At 52.2% G+C, this 20,217-nt stretch overlaps 1 protein-coding gene across 3 annotated transcripts in view; it reads left to right on the top strand.

Annotated features, from left to right (window-relative positions):
• The first annotated feature begins 6,924 nt into the window (after positions 1-6,924).
• Positions 6,925-20,217, top strand: part of acsf3 (acyl-CoA synthetase family member 3) — a 197,530-nt gene continuing 184,237 nt past the window's right edge. For all 3 annotated transcript variants that reach the window (XR_010976640.1, XM_068048961.1, XM_068048960.1), the window contains exons 1-2: positions 6,925-7,705; positions 15,034-15,184. Coding sequence is in view for 2 of the 3 variants with exons in the window: in XM_068048961.1 (XP_067905062.1) it covers positions 6,975-7,705; positions 15,034-15,184 (882 nt within the window). In the remaining variant the exon portion in view is untranslated. The remainder of the gene's footprint in view (positions 7,706-15,033; positions 15,185-20,217) is intronic.

Here is a 20,217-nt window from a genome sequence, read left to right as displayed (position 1 = left end):
TAAGAGAGGGAGGGAGGGAGGGGGGTAAGAGAGGGAGGGAGGGAGGTGGTAAGAGAGGAAGGGAGGGAGGGGGTGAGGAGGGAGGGAGCGGGTAGAGAGAGGGAGGGAGTGGGTAAGAGAGGGAGGGAGGGGGGGTAAGAGAGGGAGGGAGGGGTAAGAGAGGGAGGGAGGGGTAAGAGAGGGAGCGAATGGGTAAGAGAGGGAGGGAGCGAGGGGGTAAGAGAGGAGGGAGCGAGGGGGGAAGAGAGGAAGGGAGGGAGGGGGGGACGAAGGGAGGAGGGGGGAAGAGAGGAAGGGAGGGAGGGGGGACGAAGGAAGGGAGGGGGGGGAGAGGAAGGGAGGGGGGAAGACAGGGAGGGAGGGGGGGTGAGAGAAAGGGAGGGGGGGGAAGAGGAGGAAGGGTGGGGGGGAAGAGAGGAGGGGGGGAGGAGGGGGAGGGGGGGAAGAGAGGAGGAGGGGGAGGGGGGAAGAGGAGGAGGGGAGGGGGAGAGGAGGAGGGGTAGTGGGGGAAGAGAGGAGTAGGGGGAGGGGGGGAGAAGAGAGGAGGAGGGGGAGGGGGGGAAGAGAGGAGGAGGAGGGGGGAGGAGAGGGGGAGGAAGAGAGGGGGAGGGGGAGGAAGAGAGGGGGAGGGGGAGGAGGAGAGGAGGAGGGGGGGAAGAGAGGAGAGGAGGGGGGAAGAGAGGAGGAGGGGGGGGAAGGGAGGAGGAGGGGGGAAGAGAGGAGGGGGGGGGGAAGGGAGGAGGGGGGGGGGGAAGAGAGGAGGAGGGGGGGGGGAAGAGAGGAGGGGGGGGAGAGAGGAGGAGGAGGGGGAAGAGGGGGGGGGAAGAGAGGAGGAGGAGGGGGGAAGAGAGGAGGGGGAAGAGAGGAGGAGGAGGGGGGAAGGGGGGGAAGAGAGGGGGGGAAGAGAGGAAGGGAAGAGGGGGGGAAAGAGAGGAAGGGGAGAGGGGGGGAAAGAGAGGAAGGGGAGAGGGGGGGAAAGAGAGGAAGGGAGAGGGGAAAAGAGAGGAAGGGGAGAGGGGGGGAAAGAGAGGAAGGGGAGAGGGGGGAAAGAGAGGAAGGGGAGGGGGGGGAAAGAGAGGGAGGGGGGGAAGAGGAAGGGAGGGGGGGGAAGAGGAAGGAGGGGGGGGAAGAGGAAGGGGGGGAAGAGAGGAAGGGAGGGGGGGAAGAGAGAGGAGGAGAGGAAGGGAGGGGGGGGGGGAAGAGAGAGGAGGAGAGGAAGGGAGGGGGGGAAGAGAGAGGAGGAGAGGAAGGGAGGGGGGAAGAGAGAGGAGAGGAAGGGAGGGGGGGAAGAGAGAGGAGGAGGAAGAAAGGGGTAAAAGAGGGTAGGGGGTAAGAGAGGGAGGGAGGGGGGGTGAGGGAGGGAGGGGGGGTAAGAGAGAGAGGGAGGGAGGGGGTAAGAGAGGGAGGGAGGGAGGGGGCAAGAGAGGAAGGGAGGGAGGGAGGGGGTAAGAGAGGAAGGGAGGGAGGGGGTAAGAGAGGGAGGGAGGGGGTAAGAGAGGGAGGGTGGGAGGGGTAAGAGAGGGAGGGAGGGGGTAAGAGAGGAAGGGAGGGAGGGGGTGAGGAAGGGAGGGAGGGGGTAAGAGAGGAAGGGAGGGAGGGGGTGAGGGAGGGAGGGAGGGGGTAAGAGAGGGAGGGAGGGGGTAAGAGAGGAAGGGAGGGGGTGAGGGAGGGAGGGAGGGGGTAAGGGAGGGAGGGAGGGGGTAAGGGAGGGAGGGAGAGGGTAAGGGAGGGAGGGAGGGAGGGGGTAAGAGAGGGAGGAGGGGGTAAGAGAGGAAGGGAGGGAGGGAGGGGGGTAAGAGAGGAAGGGAGGGAGGGAGGGGGTAAGAGAGGAAGGGAGGGAGGGGGTAAGAGAGGGAGGGAGGGAGGGGGTAAGAGAGGGAGGGAGGGAGGGGGTAAGGGAGGAAGGGAGGGAGGGGTGAGGGAGGGAGGGGGTAAGAGAGGGAGGGAGGGAGGGGGTAAGAGAGGGAGGGAGGGAGGGGGTAAGAGAGGAAGGGAGGGAGGGGTGAGGGAGGGGAGGGAGGGGGTAAGGGAGGGAGGGAGGTGGTAAGAGAGGGAGGGAGGGAGGGAGGGGGTAAGAGAGGGAGGGAGGGGTAAGAGAGGAAGGGAGGGAGGGGGTGAGGGAGGAAGTGAGGGAGGGGGTAAGAGAGGGAGGGGGGTAGAGAGGGAGGGAGGGGGTAAGAGAGGAAGGGAGGGAGGGAGGGGGTAAAGAGAGGGAGGGAGGGAGGGGGTAAGAGGGAGGGAGGGAGGGGGTAAGAGAGGGAGGGAGGGGGTAAGAGAGGGAGGAGGGAGGGGGTAAGAGAGGAAGGGAGGGAGGGGGTGAGGGAGGAAGTGAGGGAGGGGGTAAGGGAGGAGGGAGGGGGGAAGAGAGGGAGGGAGGGAGAGGGGTGAGAGGAAAGGGAGGGAGGAGGGGGGAGAGAGGGAGGGAGGGAGAGGGGTGAGAGGAAGGGAGGGAGGGAGGGGGGGGAAGACGAAGGAAGGGAGGGGGGAGAGAGGAAGGGAGGAAGGGGGAAGACGAAGGGGGAGGGGGGAAGACGAAGGGAGGGAGGGGGGAAGACGAAGGAAAGGAGGGGGGAAAGAGAGGAAGGGAGGGAGGGGGAAAGAGAGGAAGGGAGGGAGGGGGGAAGAGAGGAAGGGAGGGAGGGGGGAAGAGAGGGAGGGAGGGGGGAAGAGAGGAAGGGAGGGAGGGGGGGAAGAGAGGGAGGAGGGAGAGGGGTGAGAGGAAGGGAGGGAGGGGGGGGAAGAGAGGGAGGGAGGGAGAGGGGTGAGAGGAAGGGAGGGAGGGAGGGAGGGGGGAAGACGAAGGAAGGGAGGGGGGAAGAGAGGAAGGGAGGAAGGGGGAAGACGAAGGGGGAGGGGGGAAGACGAAGGGAGGGAGGGGGGAAGACGAAGGAAAGGAGGGGGGAAAGAGAGGAAGGGAGGGAGGGGGGAAGAGAGGGAGGGAGGGGGGAAGAGAGGAAGGAGGGAGGGGGGAAGACGAAGGGAGGGAGGGGGGAAGACGAAGGAAGGGAGGGGGGAAGAGAGGAAGGGAGGGAGGGGGAAGAGAGGGAGGGAGGGGGAAGAGAGGAAGGGAGGGAGGGGGAAGACGAAGGAAGGGAGGGGGAGGAAGGAAGGGAGGGGGGAAGAGAGGAAGGAAGGGAGGGGGGAGGGAGGGAGGGGGGTGAGAGGAAGGGAGGGGGGGGAGAGGAGGATGGGAGGGGGGGAAGAGAGGAGGGGGGGAGGAGGGTTAGTGGGGGAAGAGAGGAGGAGGGGGAGGGGGGGAAGATAGGAGGAGGGGGAGGGGGGGAAGAGGAGGGGGAGGGGGGGGAAGAGGAGGGGGAGGGGGGAAGAGGAGGGGGAGGGGGGGAAGAGGAGGAGGGGAGGGGGAGAGGAGGAGGGTAGTGGGGAAGAGACGACTAAGGGGAGGGGGGGAGAAGAGAGGAGGATGGGGGGGAAGGGGGGAGGGGGAGGAGGGGGAGGAGAGGGGGGAAGAGGGGGGGAGGAGGGGGGAGGAGAGGGGGAAGAGAGGGGGAGGGGGAGGAGGAGAGGGGAGGGGGAGGGGGAGGAGGAGAGAGGAGGGGGGGAAGAGAGGAGGAGGGGGGGAAGAGAGGAGGAGGGGGGGAAGAGAGGAGGGGGAGGGGGGGAAGAGAGGAGGGGGAGGGGGGAAGAGAGGAGGAGAGGGGGGGAAGAGGAAGGGGAGGGGGGGAAAGAGAGGAAGGGAGGGGAGGGGAAGTGGAAGGGAGGGGAGGGAAGAGGAAGGGAGGGGAGGGGAAGAGGAAGGGAGGGGGGGGAAGAGGAAGGGGGGGGAAGAGGAAGGGAGGGGGGGGGGAGAGAGGAAGGGAGGGGGGGAAGAGAGGAAGGGAGGGGGGGGAAGAGAGAGGAAGGGAGGGGGGGGAAGAGAGAGGAGGAGAGGAAGGGAGGGGGGGGGGAAGAGAGAGGAGGAGAGGAAGGGAGGGGGGAAGAGAGAGGAGAGGAGGGAGGGGGGGAAGAGAGAGGAGGAGAGGAAGGGAGGGGGGGAAGAGAGAGGAGAGGAAGGAGGGGGGGTAGAGAGAGGAGAGGAAGGGAGGGGGGAAGAGAGAGGAAGGGAGGGGGGGAAGAGAGGAGGGAGGGGTGGGGGAAGAGAGAGGAGGAGAGGAAGGGAGGGGTAGGAAGAGAGAGGAGGAGAGGAAGGGAGCGGGGGAGAGAGAGGAGGAGGGGGAGGGGGATGAGAGGTGGGGGGGATGAGAGGGGGAGGGGGGATGAGAGGAGGATGTGGGGGGAAGAGAGGAGGAGGGGTAGGGAGAGGGGAGGGGGGAAGAGAGGAGGAGGGGGGTGGAGAGGAGGGGAGGGGGAAGAGTGGGGGGTGGGGGAGGAGTGGGGGGAGAGGGAGGAGGAGTGGGGGGAGAGGAGGAGGAGGAGGAGGAGAGGGGTGGAGGAGGAGGGGAGGGGAAGGAGGGGGGAGGTGGAGGGGGGAGGAGGAGGGGAGGGTGGGAGGAGAGAGGGGGGAGGAGAGGGAGGGAGTGGGGGGAGGAGAGGGAGGGAGTGGGGGGAGGAGAGGAGGGAGTGGGAGGGGGAGGAGGAGAGGGAGGGGGAGGGAGGAGGAGGAGGGGAGGGGGGAGGAGGAGGAGGTGAGGGAGGGAGGAGAGAGGGGGGAGATGAGGGAGGGGGTGGGGGGAGGAGAGGGAGGGAGTGGGGGGAGGAGGAGAGGGATGGAGTGGGGGGAGGAGGAGAGGGAGGGGGAGGGGGAGGAGGAGAGGGAGGGGGAGGGGGGAGGAAGAGAGGGAGGAGGAGAGGGAGTGGGAGGGGGAGGAGAGGGAGTGGGAGGGGGAGGAGGTGAGGGAGGAGGAGGGGGGGAGGAGGAGGAGGAGGGGAGGTGGAGGAGGAGGGGGGGAGGAGGGAGGGGGGGTAGGAGGGGGGAGGAGGGGAGGGGGGGAGGAGGGGGAGGGGAGGGGGGGAAGAGACGAGGGGGAGGGGGGAAGAGAGGGGGGGGAGGGGGGAAGAGAGGAGGGGGAGGGGGGAAGAGAGGAGGGGGAGGGGGGAAGAGAGGAGGGGAGGGGGAAGAGGAGGGGGGAAGAGAGGAGGGGGAGGGGGGAAGAGAGGAGGGGGAGTGGGGAAGAGAGGGGGGGGAAGAGAGGGGGGGGGAAGAGAGGAAGGAAGGGAGGGTTGGGTAAGAGAGGAGGGGGAGGGGGGGTAAGAGAGGAGGGGAGGGGAGGGGGGTGTAAGGGAGGGAGGGTTGGGTAAGAGAGGAGGGGAGGGAGGTTAAGAGAGGAGGGGGGTAAGCGAGGAGGGGAGGGGGGTAAGAGGGGAGGGGGGAGTGAGAGGAGGGGAGGGGGAAGGGGTAAGAGAGGAGGGGGGTAAGAGAGGAGGGGGAGGAGGGGGTAAGAGAGGATGGGGAGGGGGTAGAGGAGGGGGAGGGAGGGGTAAGAGAGGAGGGGGAGGGAGGGGTGAAAGGGGGGGAGAGGAGGGGGAGGGAGGTGTGAGAGGGGGGGTGAGAGGAGGGGGTGGGTAAGAGAGGAGGGGGAGGGGGGGTAAGAGGGGAGGGGAGGGGGTAGGGGAGGAGGGGGGTAAGAGAGGAGGGGGAGGAGGGGGTAAGAGAGGAAGGGGAGGGGGGTAGGGAGGGGGGGGTAGGAGAGGAGGAGGAGGGGGTGAGAGGAGGGGGAGGTGGGGGTAAGAGGAGGGGGAGGGGGTAAGGGAGGTGGGGGTAAGAGAGGAGGGGCAGGGGGTAAGGGAGGTGGGGGTAAGAGAGGAGGTGGAGGGGGTAAGGGAGGTGGGGGTAAGAGAGGAAGGGGAGGGGGGTAAGAGAGGAGGGGAGGAGGGGGTGAGAGGAGGGGAGGAGGGGGTGAGAGGAGGGGAGGAGGGGGTGAGAGGAGGGGGAGGGGGTAAGGGAGGTGGGGGTAAGAGGAGGGGGAGGGGGTAAGAGAGGAAGGGGAGGGGGGTGAGGGGGAGGGGGGTAAGAGAGGAGGGGAGGTGGGGGTAAGAGAGGAGGGGGAGGGGGCGTTGAGAGGAGGGGAAGGGGGTGTTGAGAGGGGGAAGAGAGGAGGGGGAGGGGGGGTTGAGAGGGAGGAAGAGAGGAGGGGGAGGGGGGGTTGAGAGGGAGGAAGAGAGGAGGGGGAGGGCTGGAAGGGAGGTGGGGGAGGGGGACGTGGGGTAAGAGAGGAGGGGGATGTGGGGTGAGGAGGGGGAGGGGGGGTTAAGAGATGGGGAAGAGAGGAGGGGGAGGGGGTTAAGAGAGGGGGAAGAGAGGAGGGGGAGGGGGGGTTAAGAGAGGAGGGGGAGGGGGGGTTAGAGAGGAGGTGGAGGGCTGGAAAGGGAGGGAGGAAGGGGGAAGGGGGTTGGGGGGGGAAGAGAGGAGGGGGATGGGGGGGAAGAGAGGAGGGGGATGGGGGGGAAGAGAGGAGGGGGATGAGGGGGGGAAGAGAGGAGGGGGATGAGGGGGGGAAGAGAGGAGGGGGATGAGGGGGGGAGAGGAGGGGGATGGGGGGGTAAGAGAGGAGGGGAGAGGGGGAGGGGTACAGAGGGGAGGAGGGGAGGGGTACAGAGAGGAAGGGGAGGGGTACAGAAAGGAGAGGCAGGGGGCAGTGAGGAGGGGGAGAGTGGGGAGACGGGGGGAGGGGGTGAGAGAGGAGAGGGGAAGAGACGGGGGGAGGGGGTGAGAGAGGAGAGGGGAAGAGACAGGGGTAGGGGGTGAGAGAGGAGGGGGGAGGGTATCCACGAAATCCCCCTGCCCCCCCCCCCCCACGAAATCCCCCTGCCCCCCGAAATCCCCCTGCCCCCCCCCGAGCCCCTCCCCCAAACCCACTGCACCGTCCAGCTCCAGACCCACTGCACTGTCCAGTTCCCAAAAGAAGTGTGATCCTCATCCCTTTTGAGTAGATATCGGCTCAGAGCCCAGAGGTGCACAAACAGATTCAAGTTGCTATTCACTGGTCTTCTTGTAAATCTGACTGTTGCCTTTTCTCTAAATCAGCAGAAAGGGCAGCTCATCCAAGACAACTGAACAGACAGCTGAAGATTATAAAATGCTGTCCAGTTTCCTGAGTCGTGCTGCTGGATCAGTTTTTCATCACTGTGCCCGTTACTGGGGCCAACATATTTGTGCTGTCAGGCGTGTAAAGACCCATAGAAGCCTATGGAAGAACCTGAATACAACAACATCCTTATTCACAAGAACGGACCAGGTCTTCACCAGAGCTGGAAACTTTGCAGACAGACTTGCAATTGTAGATGATCATGGACTTTACACATACAGAGACCTGTATAGATTCAGTCTGGGCATTTCAAGGAAGATTCAAAGTGCATTGGGATGTTCGGATGGCGACATCAAGGAGCAACGAATTTCAATCCTGTGTCCTAATGATGTCTCGTATGTTGTTGGCCAGTGGGCCTCTTGGATGAGTGGTGGTGTGGTAGTGCCCCTATGCAGGAATCATCCAGCTCCAGAGCTCGAGTATGTTGTTCAGGATTCTCAGAGCACTTTAATTATTGTGGAGAAGAATTATGTCGAGCTTGTGACACCAGTCGCTGACAGACTGGGTGTGAAATGCCTGATATTACCAAGTTACAGTCTGTCCCAAGAATCTTCCCCTGATAATGGACAACCGGAGCGATGTGCTGATGCTCCCGTGGCAGATGCTGGTTATGTTGTCACAGACTGGAGGGACAGAGGAGCCATGATACTGTACACAAGCGGGACAACAGGGCGTCCCAAAGGAGTCTTCACCACCCATGGCATACTGCGCAGTCAGGTGACCTCCCTCCTTCTGCAATCCATTGTCTGAGCTCAGTTTGTGTTGCTCTTGAGCTGGGTACCCGGAGATGTGTTCAAATATGAATCACTGGCTGCGATATTAATCCAAACATGACCTCAACTCTCTGCGTACACAGCTGTTACCGATTTCACGGCACTGAGCTCTAAGGCCTCCAATTGTCCTGCCATGGAGAGGCAGGGAACCTCATTAACATATTTAAATTGGGCCCTCACAGTGCAATTGGGAGCCTGATTTAAATGTTAAAGTTACTGAGTGGAGTTCCCAGATATGGGAAACCCTGCAGTGAAAGGGAGGTGTGAGCTGCCGGCTCCTTCGTTGCACTCCTTGGGAGCCAGGAGGCCTCCTCTTTGCTGACTGCAACCTCTCTCTTCCCCATACCATGATTGGCAATGCACTCCATCACCTCCCAAGTCCCAATGTCCTCATCACCCCATCCCTTTGATTGCCAGGTCCATCCCCAAGGGAGCCAGGCTGTCAATTTGGCCAGCTACTGGTCTGAAAACAGAAGAAAAAATGTAAATGAGGTCCTGCGATTAACTTTGGCAGTATCCCCACATTCCCTGCTTTGCCGGGTTCACTGACCATTTTCGGCCTCTCGTGCATCCTCCCTGTAATTATTGGGGCTAATCTGTATCTCACTCCCGGGTGTCTGTTATTTGATATATAAACCACTCGATCCCTCAATTAGATTCCAGTAGTTCGGAGAGCGAAGAGGGACATGAAAAAACACTGGCAGGCAAGATAAAAGAAAATCCCAAGGCGTTTTATAAGTATATTAAGGGCAAGAGGATAACCAGGGAATGGGTAGGGCCCATTAGGAACCAAAGTGGCAATCTGTGTGTGGAGCCTGAGGACGTAGGTGAGGTTTTAAATGATTACTTTTCATCTGTGTTCACTATGGAGAAGGACGATGTAGGTGTAGAGATCAGGGAGGGGGATTGTGATATACTTGAACATATTAGCATTGAAAGGGAGGAACAATTAGCTGTTTTAGCGGGCTTAAAAGTGGATAAATCCCCAAGCCCAGACGAGATGTATCCCAGGCTGTTATGTGAGGCAAGGGAGGAGTTTGCAGGGGCTCTGACACAAATTTTCAAATCCTCTCTGGCCACAAGAGAGGTACCAGAGGACAGGAGGACAACGAATGTGGTACCATTATTCAAGAAGGGTAGCAGGGATAATACAGGTAATTACAGGCCGGTGATTCCAACATCAGTGGCAGGGAAACTGTTGGGAAAAATTCTGAGGGACAGGATTAATCTCCACTTGGAGCGGCAGGGATTAATCAGGGATAGTCAGCTTGGCTTTGTCAGGGGGAGATCGTGTCTAACTAACTTGATTGAATTTCTCGATGAGGTGACTAGATGTGTAGATGAGGGTAAAGGCAGTTGATGTAGTCTACATGGACTTCAATAAGGCTTTTGATAAGATCCCACATGGGAGATTGGTTAAGAAGGTAAGAGCCCATGGGATCCAGGGCATTTTGGCAAATTGGATCCAAAATTGGCTTAGTGGCAGGAGGCAGAGGGTGATGGTCGAGGGTTGTTTTTGCAAGTGGAAGCCTGTGACCAGTGGGGTACCACAGGGATCGGTGCTGGGACCCTTGCTGTTTGTAGTGTACATTAATGATTTAGACGTGAATATAGGAGGTATATATGATCAGTAAGTTCTCAAATGACAGGAAAATTGGTGTCGTAAATAGGAGGAAAGCCTTAGATTACAGGACGATATAGTTAGGCTGGTAAGATGGGCGGAGCAGTGGCAAATGGAATTTAATCCTGAGAAATGAGAGATGATGCATTTTGGGAGGACTAACAAGGCAAGGGAATATACAATGGATGGTAGGACCCTAGGAAGTACAGAGGGTCAGAGGGACCTTGGTGTATTTGTCCATAGATCACTGAAGGCAGCAGCACAGGTAGATAAGGTGGTTAGGAAGGCATATGGAATAAAGGCCTGCTACCCAACATGAACCCGACAGGACCCGATGACATGTGTTGGATTCAGGTTCGGGTCGGGTTGCACTTCCAGGTCCGGCATTCGGACTCGGGTTGAGCCGGGTCAGACCCGCTCTATCACTGGTAAGTGGCTCCACTGTTAATTTAATTTTTGGACTGGAAAGGTGGTTTTGTAACAGTTGTTTTAACCTTGTGCAGATCAGCAACAAAGTGAAAAATGGAAGGTAAGTTAACTGATGGTTGGGTTGACGCGGGAAAAAATGGAAGGACTCGGGCCGGCTCGGGTCGGATGTGGTTCTGTCGGGCTTGGGTTGGGATTTTTTTTGCAGACCCAAGCAGGCCTTTAATATGGAATACTTGCCTTTATTAGCTGAGGCATAGAATGTAAGCAGTATAAAACGCTAGTTAGGATGCAGCTGGAGTACTGTGTAGAGTTCTGGTTGTCACACTATGGGAAGGATGTGATTGCACTGGAGAGGATGCAGAGGAGATTCACCAGGATGTTGCCTGGGCTGGAGCATTTCAGCTATGAAGAGAGACTGAAAAGTTTAGGGTTGTTTTCCTTAGAGCAGAGGAGGCTGAAGGGGGACCTGATTGAGGTGTACAAAATTATGAGGGGCATTGACAGGTTAGGTAGGAAGAAAATTTTTCCCTTAGTGGAGGTGTCAATAACCAGGGGGCATAGATTTAAGGTAAGGGGCAGGAGGTTTAGAGGGGATTTGAGGAAAAATGTTTTCATTCAGAGGGTGGTTGGAATCTGGAATGCACTGATTGAAGGGCTGGTAGAGGCAGGAACTCTCACAACATTTAAGTAGTATTTAGATAAGCACTTGAGATGTCATAGCATACAAGGCTACAGGCCAAGTGCTGGAAAATGGGATTAGAATAGATCAGTTTGATGGCCGGTGTGGACAGTGGGCCGAAGGCTGTATAACTCCATGACTTTCTCCCGGGTATCTGTTATTCTATATACAAACTTCCCGAACCCCTCGATTAGATTCCAGCCTGTAACTCTCTCCCAGGTATCTGTTATTCTCTCCATAAACCACCCAAACTCCTTGTTTAAATTCCGGTCTGTAACCCAGTCCCCGGTATCTGTTATTCTATAGATAAACCCCCTGATCCCTCGATTAGATTCCAGCCTGTAAATCATTCTCGGGTATCTGTTATTCTGTATATAAACCACCTGAACTGCTGGATTAGATTCCGGCCTGTATCTCACTCCTGGGTATCTGTTATTTTTTATATATATACCCTGCAAACGCCTCGATTAGATTCCAGTCTGTAACTCACTCTGGGTATCTTTTATTCAATATTGAAACCCCCTGAACCCCTCGATTGGATTCCAACCTGTAACTCAATCCTGGATATCTGTTATTCTATATATAAACCCCAGAACACCTCCATTAAATTTTAGTCTGTAACTCTCTCCCGGGTATCTGTTATTCTATATGAAAACCCCCTGAACCCCTCGATTGGATTCCAGCCTGTAACTCCTTTCTGGGTGTTCATTGTTCTAAAGGGCTGATCTTTTTGATGCACATTGATGGTGTGAGTAAGGCCTGCAGGGTGTGCAGCTCAGGACTATAGGAACAGGAGGAGGCTATTCAGCCCTCGAGCCTGTTTGGTTATTCAGTTTGATTTTGGTTTATCTGTACAACAATTCTATTTACCTGCCTGTGGTCCATACTCCTTGATATCCTTACTTAATAAAAATCTCAGTGTTAAAAATTTCAGTTTACCCCAGTATTCACAGCTTTTGGGGGAAGAGAGTTCCAGGTTTCTACTACTGTTTGTGTGAAAAGTGAGGAGTCGCAGATGCAGTTGCCATGATTTTCCATCTTCAGTGCCCCGAAGGCACAGACATCAGTCATTGGCAGGGTGTCTTCTGTGAGCACCCATGTTTGCTGGAATATCTCCGATTGCTGCTGCTCAGATTGGGGAATTTACAGTGTTCCATGTGTGGAGCTGCTGTCACACATTTTCAGTATGTTCTGATGACTCGTTACAAAGTTTAAGGGGTCTGCACGGTCAGAGTCCCAGGTAAGGTTTAGCCCCAACTATCCAAGTGCAGAATCTGCAAGTGTAGTAAGAATTGAAGTTTGCCTGTGAAATCAACGTATTCCACAAGTTAACTGTTCCCAGTTTTGCCCTGAGAGATGACAGTGGTGGACTGCCATTTGAATATGTTGGGTGCTAGCATTGCCTTTTCTCCCGAGCAGTGAGTATAAAGATCACATTACAACTACCAACCATAACATCTTGCCTGCTGGGTAACTTACGTTCCATGTTGTATCAAACCACTACCAATGCCGAAATATCAAACTGTTCCAGCTTCTGGTTGTGTGTCAAAAAGTCTGCAGGTCCTCCAATGTTCGTGATATTGTGAATTTTCCCATCTTTTTACTGCCTTTGTAGCTACTGGCTGTGCCACAGCTTCAGTGTATTACATCAGTCAGACCCTCCAGTCCAGAGAGGAAGGTGTGAATCTTTGTGCCGATTATGTTTTTAAGTTTAAAAGGTTATGAGCTTTCTTACATTTGTGCTGTGTATTGTCTGAAGTGAGGTGATAACCAAGTGACTATCTGACTGATCATGTTGAGAGCAGATCAGACAGTTACTGTCAGGTTAACCCCGGGGGTCTCATTAATATTCACAACATTAACCATGCTCCGGAAAGCAATGTTCCAGCTGAATAATCACAGCACGGATCCCTAACAGAACCTGATTGCACACGTAACTGCTGATAGAGTCGACAGAAACACGTTGCATATTTTATAGAGATATCACAGTTGAATATGAACTGTGTACACAAGCCGGCATTACATGCACTGTGTACATGAGCCACTATTACAGAAGCTGTGTACACAAGGTGGTATTACAGGCGCTGTGTACACGAGCCGGTATTACAGGCGCTGTGTACACGAGCCGGTATTACAGAAGCTGTGTACACAAGGTGGTATTACAGGCGCTGTGTACACGAGCCGGCTTTACAGGCACTGTGTACACGAGCCACTATTACAGAAGCTGTGTACACGAGCCAGTATTACAGGCGCTGTGTACACGAGCCGGTATTACAGGCGCTGTGTACACGAGCCGGTATTACAGGCACTGTGTACACGAGCCGGTATTACAGGCGCTGTGTACACGAGCCGGTATTACAGGCGCCTTGTAAACGAGCCGCTATTACAGACGCCGTGCACATGAGCCGCCATTACTGACGCCGTGTACACTAGCCGCTATTAGAGGCACTGTGTACACAAGCCAGTATTACAGGCGCCTTGTAAACAAGCTGCTATTACAGACGTTGTGTACATGAGCCAGTATTACAGTCGCTGTGTACATAAGCTAGTATTACAGATGCTGTGTACATGAGCTAGTATTACAGATGCTGTGTACATGAGCCAGTATTACAGACGCTGTGTACATGAGCCAGTATTACAGTCGCTGTGTACATAAGCTAGTATTACAGATGCTGTGTACATGAGCCAGTATTACAGTCGCTGTGTACATAAGCTAGTATTACAGATGCTGTGTACATGAGCTAGTATTACAGACGCTGTGTACATGAGCTAGTATTACAGACGCTGTGTACATGAGCTAGTATTACAGACGCTGTGTACATGAGCTAGTATTACAGATGCTGTGTGCATGAGCCAGTATTACAGATGCTGTGTACATGAGCCAGTATTACAGATGCTGTGTCCATGAGCTAGTATTACAGACGATGTGTACATGAGCTAGTATTACAGACGATGTGTACATGAGCTAGTATTACAGATGCTGTGTGCATGAGCCAGTATTACAGATGCTGTGTACATGAGCCAGTATTACAGATGCTGTGTGCATGAGCCAGTATTACAGTCGCTGTGTACATAAGCTAGTATTACAGACGCTGTGTACATGAGCTAGTATTACAGACGATGTGTACATGAGCTAGTATTACAGACGCTGTGTACATGAGCTAGTATTACAGACGCTGTGTACATGAGCTAGTATTACAGACGCTGTGTACATGAGCTAGTATTACAGACGCTGTGTACATGAGCTAGTATTACAGACGCTGTGTACATGAGCTAGTATTACAGACGCTGTGTACATGAGCTAGTATTACAGATGCTGTGTGCATGAGCCAGTATTACAGATGCTGTGTGCATGAGCCAGTATTACAGATGCTGTGTACATGAGCTAGTATTACAGACGATGTGTACATGAGCTAGTATTACAGACGATGTGTACATGAGCTAGTATTACAGATGCTGTGTACATGAGCTAGTATTACAGACGATGTGTACATGAGCCAGTATTACAGATGCTGTGTACATGAGCTAGTATTACAGACGATGTGTACATGAGCTAGTATTACAGACGATGTGTACATGAGCTAGTATTACAGATGCTGTGTACATGAGCTAGTATTACAGATGCTGTGTACATGAGCTAGTATTACAGACGCTGTGTACATGAGCTAGTATTACAGACGCTGTGTACATGAGCCAGTATTACAGACGCTGTGTACATGAGCTAGTATTACAGACGCTGTGTACATGAGCTAGTATTACAGACGATGTGTACATGAGCTAGTATTACAGATGCTGTGTACATGAGCCAGTATTACAGATGCTGTGTACATGAGCCAGTATTACAGATGCTGTGTGCATGAGCCAGTATTACAGACGCTGTGTACATGAGCTAGTATTACAGACGCTGTGTACATGAGCTAGTATTACAGACGCTGTGTACATGAGCTAGTATTACAGACGATGTGTACATAAGCTAGTATTACAGATGCTGTGTACATGAGCTAATATTACAGATGCTGTGTACAGGAGCTAGTATTACAGATGCTGTGTACATGAGCTAGTATTACTGATGCTATGTACATAAGCTAGCGGCACAGTGGCGCAGTGGTTAGCACCGCAGCCTCACAGCTCCAGCGACCCGGGTTCAATTCTGGGTACTGCCTGTATGGAGTTTGCAAGTTCTCCCTGTGTCTGCGTGGGTTTTCGCAGGGTGCTCCGATTTCCTCCCACCACCAAAGACTTGCACTTGATAGGTAAATTGGCCATTATAAATTGCCCCTAGTAGAGGTAGGTGGTAGGGGAATATAGGGACAGGTGGGAATATTGTAGGAATATGGGATTAGTATCGGATTAGAATAAATGGATGGTTGTTGGTCGGCACTGACTCGGTGGGCCGAAGGGCCTGTTTCGGTGCTGTATCTCTAAATAAATGCTGTGTACATGAGCTAGTATTACAGATGCTGTGTCCACAAGCCGGTATTCCATACATTGTGTACACGTGTTGTATTGTGTGTTGTGGAGCACTAACTCTTTCTCTCTGCAGGTGACCAGCCTGGTGAAGCAGTGGGAATGGAGCAGGGACGATGTGATTCTGCATGTGCTGCCACTACACCACCTCCATGGAGTTCTCAATAAACTACTGTGCCCTCTCTGGGTGGGGGCTACCTGTGTGATGCTGCCTGAATTCAATGCTCAACGGGTAAGTTGATAATAGCAAAAGCACAATTCGAAAATAGTGAAGTGTAACCTGTGATTGTTCAAAGAAATCTGAAATGTGATTCACTAATGGTGAAAAAACACTGATTGCTTCAATAATCTACTTTCCTGGGTCATGTGAAATAGAACCAGATCCATGGAATAAGTAGCAATGTGTTGTATATTTTACAATATATGGAGTGAGGGTCCAGTCTGTATCTCTGGATATTGTACAGTATATGGAGTGAGGTCCAGTCTGTATCTCTGGATATTGGACAGTATATGGAGTGAGGGTCCAGTCTGTATCTCTGGATATTGTACAGTATATGGAGTGAGGGTCCTGTCTGTATCTCTGGATATTGTGCAGTAAATGGAGTGAGGGTCCAGTCTGTATCTCTGGATATTGTACAGTATATGGAGTGAGATTCCTGTCTGTATCTCTGGATATTGTACAGTATATGGAGTGAGGTCCAGTCTGTATCTCTGGATATTGGACAGTATATGGAGTGAGGGTCCAGTCTGTATCTCTGGATATTGTACAGTATATGGAGTGAGGGTCCTGTCTGTATCTCTGGATATTGTGCAGTAAATGGAGTGAGGGTCCAGTCTGTATCTCTGGATATTGTACAGTATATGGAGTGAGGGTCCTGTCTGTATCTCTGGATATTGTACAGTATATGGAGTGAGGGTCCAGTCTGTATCTCTGGATATTGTACAGTATATGGAGTGAGGGTCCTGTCTGTATCTCTGGATATTGTACAGTATATGGAGTGAGGGTCCAGTCTGTATCTCTGGATATTGTACAGTATATGGAGTGAGGGTCCTGTCTGTATCTCTGGATATTGTACAGTATATGGAGTGAGGGTCCAGTCTGTATCTCTGGATATTGTACAGTATATGGAGTGAGGGTCCAGTCTGTATCTCTGGATATTGTACAATATATGGAGTGAACGTCCAGTCTGTATCTCTGGATATTGTACAGTATATGGAGTGAGGGTCCTGTCTGTATCTCTGGATATTGTACAGTATATGGAGTGAGGGTCCTGTCTGTATCTCTGGATATTGTACAATATATGGAGTGAGGGTCCTGTCTGTATCTCTGGATATTGTACAGTAAATGGAGTGAGGGTCCAGTCTGTATCTCTGGATATTGTACAGTAAATGGAGTGAGGGTCCAGTCTGTATCTCTGGATATTGTACAGTATATGGAGTGAGGGTCCTGTCTGTATCACTGGATATTGTACAGTATATGGAGTGAGATTCCAGTCTGTATTTCTGGATATTGTACAGTATATGGAGTGAGGGTCCAGTCTGTATCTCTGGATATTGTACAATATATGGAGTGAGGGTCCAGTCTGTATCTTTGGATATTGTACAGTATATGGAGTGAGGGTCCTGTCTGTATCTCTGGATATTGTACAGTACATGGAGTGAGGGTCCAGTCTGTATTTCTGGATATTGTACAGTATATGGAGTGAGATTCCGGTCTGTATCTCTGGATATTGTACAGTATATGGAGTGAGGGTCCAGTCTGTATCTCTGGATATTGTACAGTATATGGAGTGAGGGTCCAGTCTGTATTTCTGGATATTGTACAGTATGTGGAGTGAGATTCCTGTCTGTATCACTGGATATTGTACAGTATATGGAGTGAGATTCCTGTCTGTATCACTGGATATTGTACAGTATATGGAGTGAGGGTCCAGTCTGTATCTCTGGATATTGTACAGTATATGGAGTGAGAGTCCTGTCTGTATCTCTGGATATTGTACAGTATATGGAGTGAGGGTCCAGTCTGTATTTCTGGATATTGTACAGTATATGGAGTGAGGGTCCAGTCTGTATCTCTGGATATTGTACAGTATATGGAGTGAGGGTCCAGTCTGTATCTCTGGATATTGTACAGTATATGGAGTGAGGGTCCAGTCTGTATTTCTGGATATTGTACAGTATATGGAGTGAGGGTCCAGTCTGTATCTCTGGATATTGTACAGTATATGGAGTGAGGGTCCAGTCTGTATCTCTGGATATTGTACAGTATATGGAGTGAGGGTCCTGTCTGTATCTCTGGATATTGTACAGTATATGGAGTGATTCCTGTCTGTATCTCTGGATATTGTACAGTATATGGAGTGAGGGTCCTGTCTGTATCTCTGGATATTGTACAGTATATGGAGTGATTCCTGTCTGTATCTCTGGATATTGTACAGTATATGGAGTGAGGGTCCAGTCTGTATCTCTGGATATTGTACAGTATATGGAGTGAGGGTCCTGTCTGTATCTCTGGATATTGTACAGTAAATGGAGTGATTCCTGTCTGTATCTCTGGATATTGTACAGTATATGGAGTGAGGGTCCTGTCTGTATCTCTGGATATTGTACAGTATATGGAGTGATTCCTGTCTGTATCTCTGGATATTGTACAGTATATGGAGTGAGGGTCCAGTCTGTATCTCTGGATATTGTACAGTATATGGAGTGAGGGTCCTGTCTGTATCTCTGGATATTGTACAGTATATGGAGTGAGATTCCTGTCTGTATCTCTGGATATTGTACAGTATATGGAGTGAGAGTCCAGTCTGTATCTCTGGATATTGTACAGTATATGGAGTGAGGGTCCTGTCTGTATCTCTGGATATTGTACAGTATACGGAGTGAGGGTCCTGTCTGCATCTCTGGATATTGTACAGTATATGGAGTGAGGGTCCAGTCTGTATTTCTGGATATTGTACAGTATATGGAGTGAGGGTCCAGTCTGTATCTCTGGATATTGTACAGTATATGGAGTGAGGGTCCAGTCTGTATTTCTGGATATTGTACAGTATATGGAGTGAGGGTCCAGTCTGTATCTCTGGATATTGTACAGTATATGGAGTGAGGGTCCTGTCTGTATCTCTGGATATTGTACAGTATACGGAGTGAGGGTCCTGTCTGTATCTCTGGATATTGTACAGTATACGGAGTGAGGGTCCTGTCTGTATCTCTGGATATTGTACAGTATATGGAGTGAGGGTCCAGTCTGTATTTCTGGATATTGTACAGTATATGGAGTGAGGGTCCAGTCTGTATCTCTGGATATTGCACAGTATATGGAGTGAGGGTCCTGTCTGTATCTCTGGATATTGTACAGTATACGGAGTGAGGGTCCTGTCTGTATTTCTGGATATTGCACAGTATATGGAGTGAGAGTCCAGTCTGTATCTCTGGATATTGTACAGTATATGGAGTGAGGGTCCTGTCTGTATCTCTGGATATTGTACAGTATACGGAGTGAGGGTCCTGTCTGTATCTCTGGATATTGTACAGTATATGGAGTGAGGGTCCAGTCTGTATTTCTGGATATTGTACAGTATATGGAGTGAGGGTCCAGTCTGTATCTCTGGATATTGTACAGTATACGGAGTGAGGGTCCTGTCTGTATTTCTGGATATTGCACAGTATATGGAGTGAGAGTCCAGTCTGTATCTCTGGATATTGTACAGTATATGGAGTGAGGGTCCAGTCTGTATTTCTGGATATTGTACAGTATATGGAGTGAGGGTCCAGTCTGTATCTCTGGATATTGTACAGTATATGGAGTGAGGGTCCTGTCTGTATCTCTGGATATTGTACAGTATACGGAGTGAGGGTCCTGTCTGTATCTCTGGATATTGTACAGTATACGGAGTGAGGGTCCTGTCTGTATCTCTGGATATTGTACAGTATATGGAGTGAGGGTCCAGTCTGTATTTCTGGATATTGTACAGTATATGGAGTGAGGGTCCAGTCTGTATCTCTGGATATTGTACAGTATATGGAGTGAGGGTCCTGTCTGTATCTCTGGATATTGTACAGTATACGGAGTGAGGGTCCTGTCTGTATTTCTGGATATTGCACAGTATATGGAGTGAGAGTCCAGTCTGTATCTCTGGATATTGTACAGTATATGGAGTGAGGGTCCTGTCTGTATCTCTGGATATTGTACAGTATACGGAGTGAGGGTCCTGTCTGTATCTCTGGATATTGTACAGTATATGGAGTGAGGGTCCAGTCTGTATTTCTGGATATTGTACAGTATATGGAGTGAGGGTCCAGTCTGTATCTCTGGATATTGTACAGTATATGGAGTGAGGGTCATGTCTGTATCTCTGGATATTGTACAGTATATGGAGTGAGGGTCCTGTCTGTATCTCTGGATATTGTACAGTATATGGAGTGAGGGTCCAGTCTGTATCTCTGGATATTGTACAGTATATGGAGTGAGGGTCATGTCTGTATCTCTGGATATTGTACAGTATATGGAGTGAGGGTCCTGTCTGTATCTCTGGATATTGTACAGTATATGGAGTGAGGGTCCAGTCTGTATCTCTGGATATTGTACAGTATATGGAGTGAGGGTCCAGTCTGTATCTCTGGATATTGTACAGTATATGGAGTGAGGGTCCAGTCTGTATCTCTGGATATTGTACAGTATATGGAGTGAGGGTCCAGTCTGTATCTCTGGATATTGTACAGTATATGGAGTGAGGGTCCAGTCTGTATCTCTGGATATTGTACAGTACATGGAGTGAGGGTCCAGTCTGTATCTCTGGATATTGTACAGTATATGGAGTGAGGGTCCAGTCTGTATTTCTGGATATTGTACAGTATATGGAGTGAGGGTCCAGTCTGTATCTCTGGATATTGTACAGTATATGGAGTGAGGGTCCAGTCTGTATTTCTGGATATTGTACAGTATATGGAGTGAGGGTCCAGTCTGTATCTCTGGATATTGTACAGTATATGGAGTGAGGGTCCAGTCTGTATCTCTGGATATTGTACAGTATATGGAGTGAGGGTCCAGTCTGTATCTCTGGATATTGTACAGTATATGGAGTGAGGGTCCAGTCTGTATCTCTGGATATTGTACAGTATATGGAGTGAGGGTCCAGTCTGTATCTCTGGATATTGTACAGTACATGGAGTGAGGGTCCAGTCTGTATCTCTGGATATTGTACAGTATATGGAGTGAGGGTCCAGTCTGTATTTCTGGATATTGTACAGTATATGGAGTGAGGG

The sequence above is a fragment of the Heterodontus francisci genome, chromosome 17 (genome assembly GCF_036365525.1).
Source record: "Heterodontus francisci isolate sHetFra1 chromosome 17, sHetFra1.hap1, whole genome shotgun sequence".
Classification (NCBI taxonomy): Eukaryota; Metazoa; Chordata; class Chondrichthyes; order Heterodontiformes; family Heterodontidae; genus Heterodontus; species Heterodontus francisci.
Note: the sequence above shows the minus strand (reverse complement) of the source record. Positions and strands in the feature narration are given on the sequence as shown.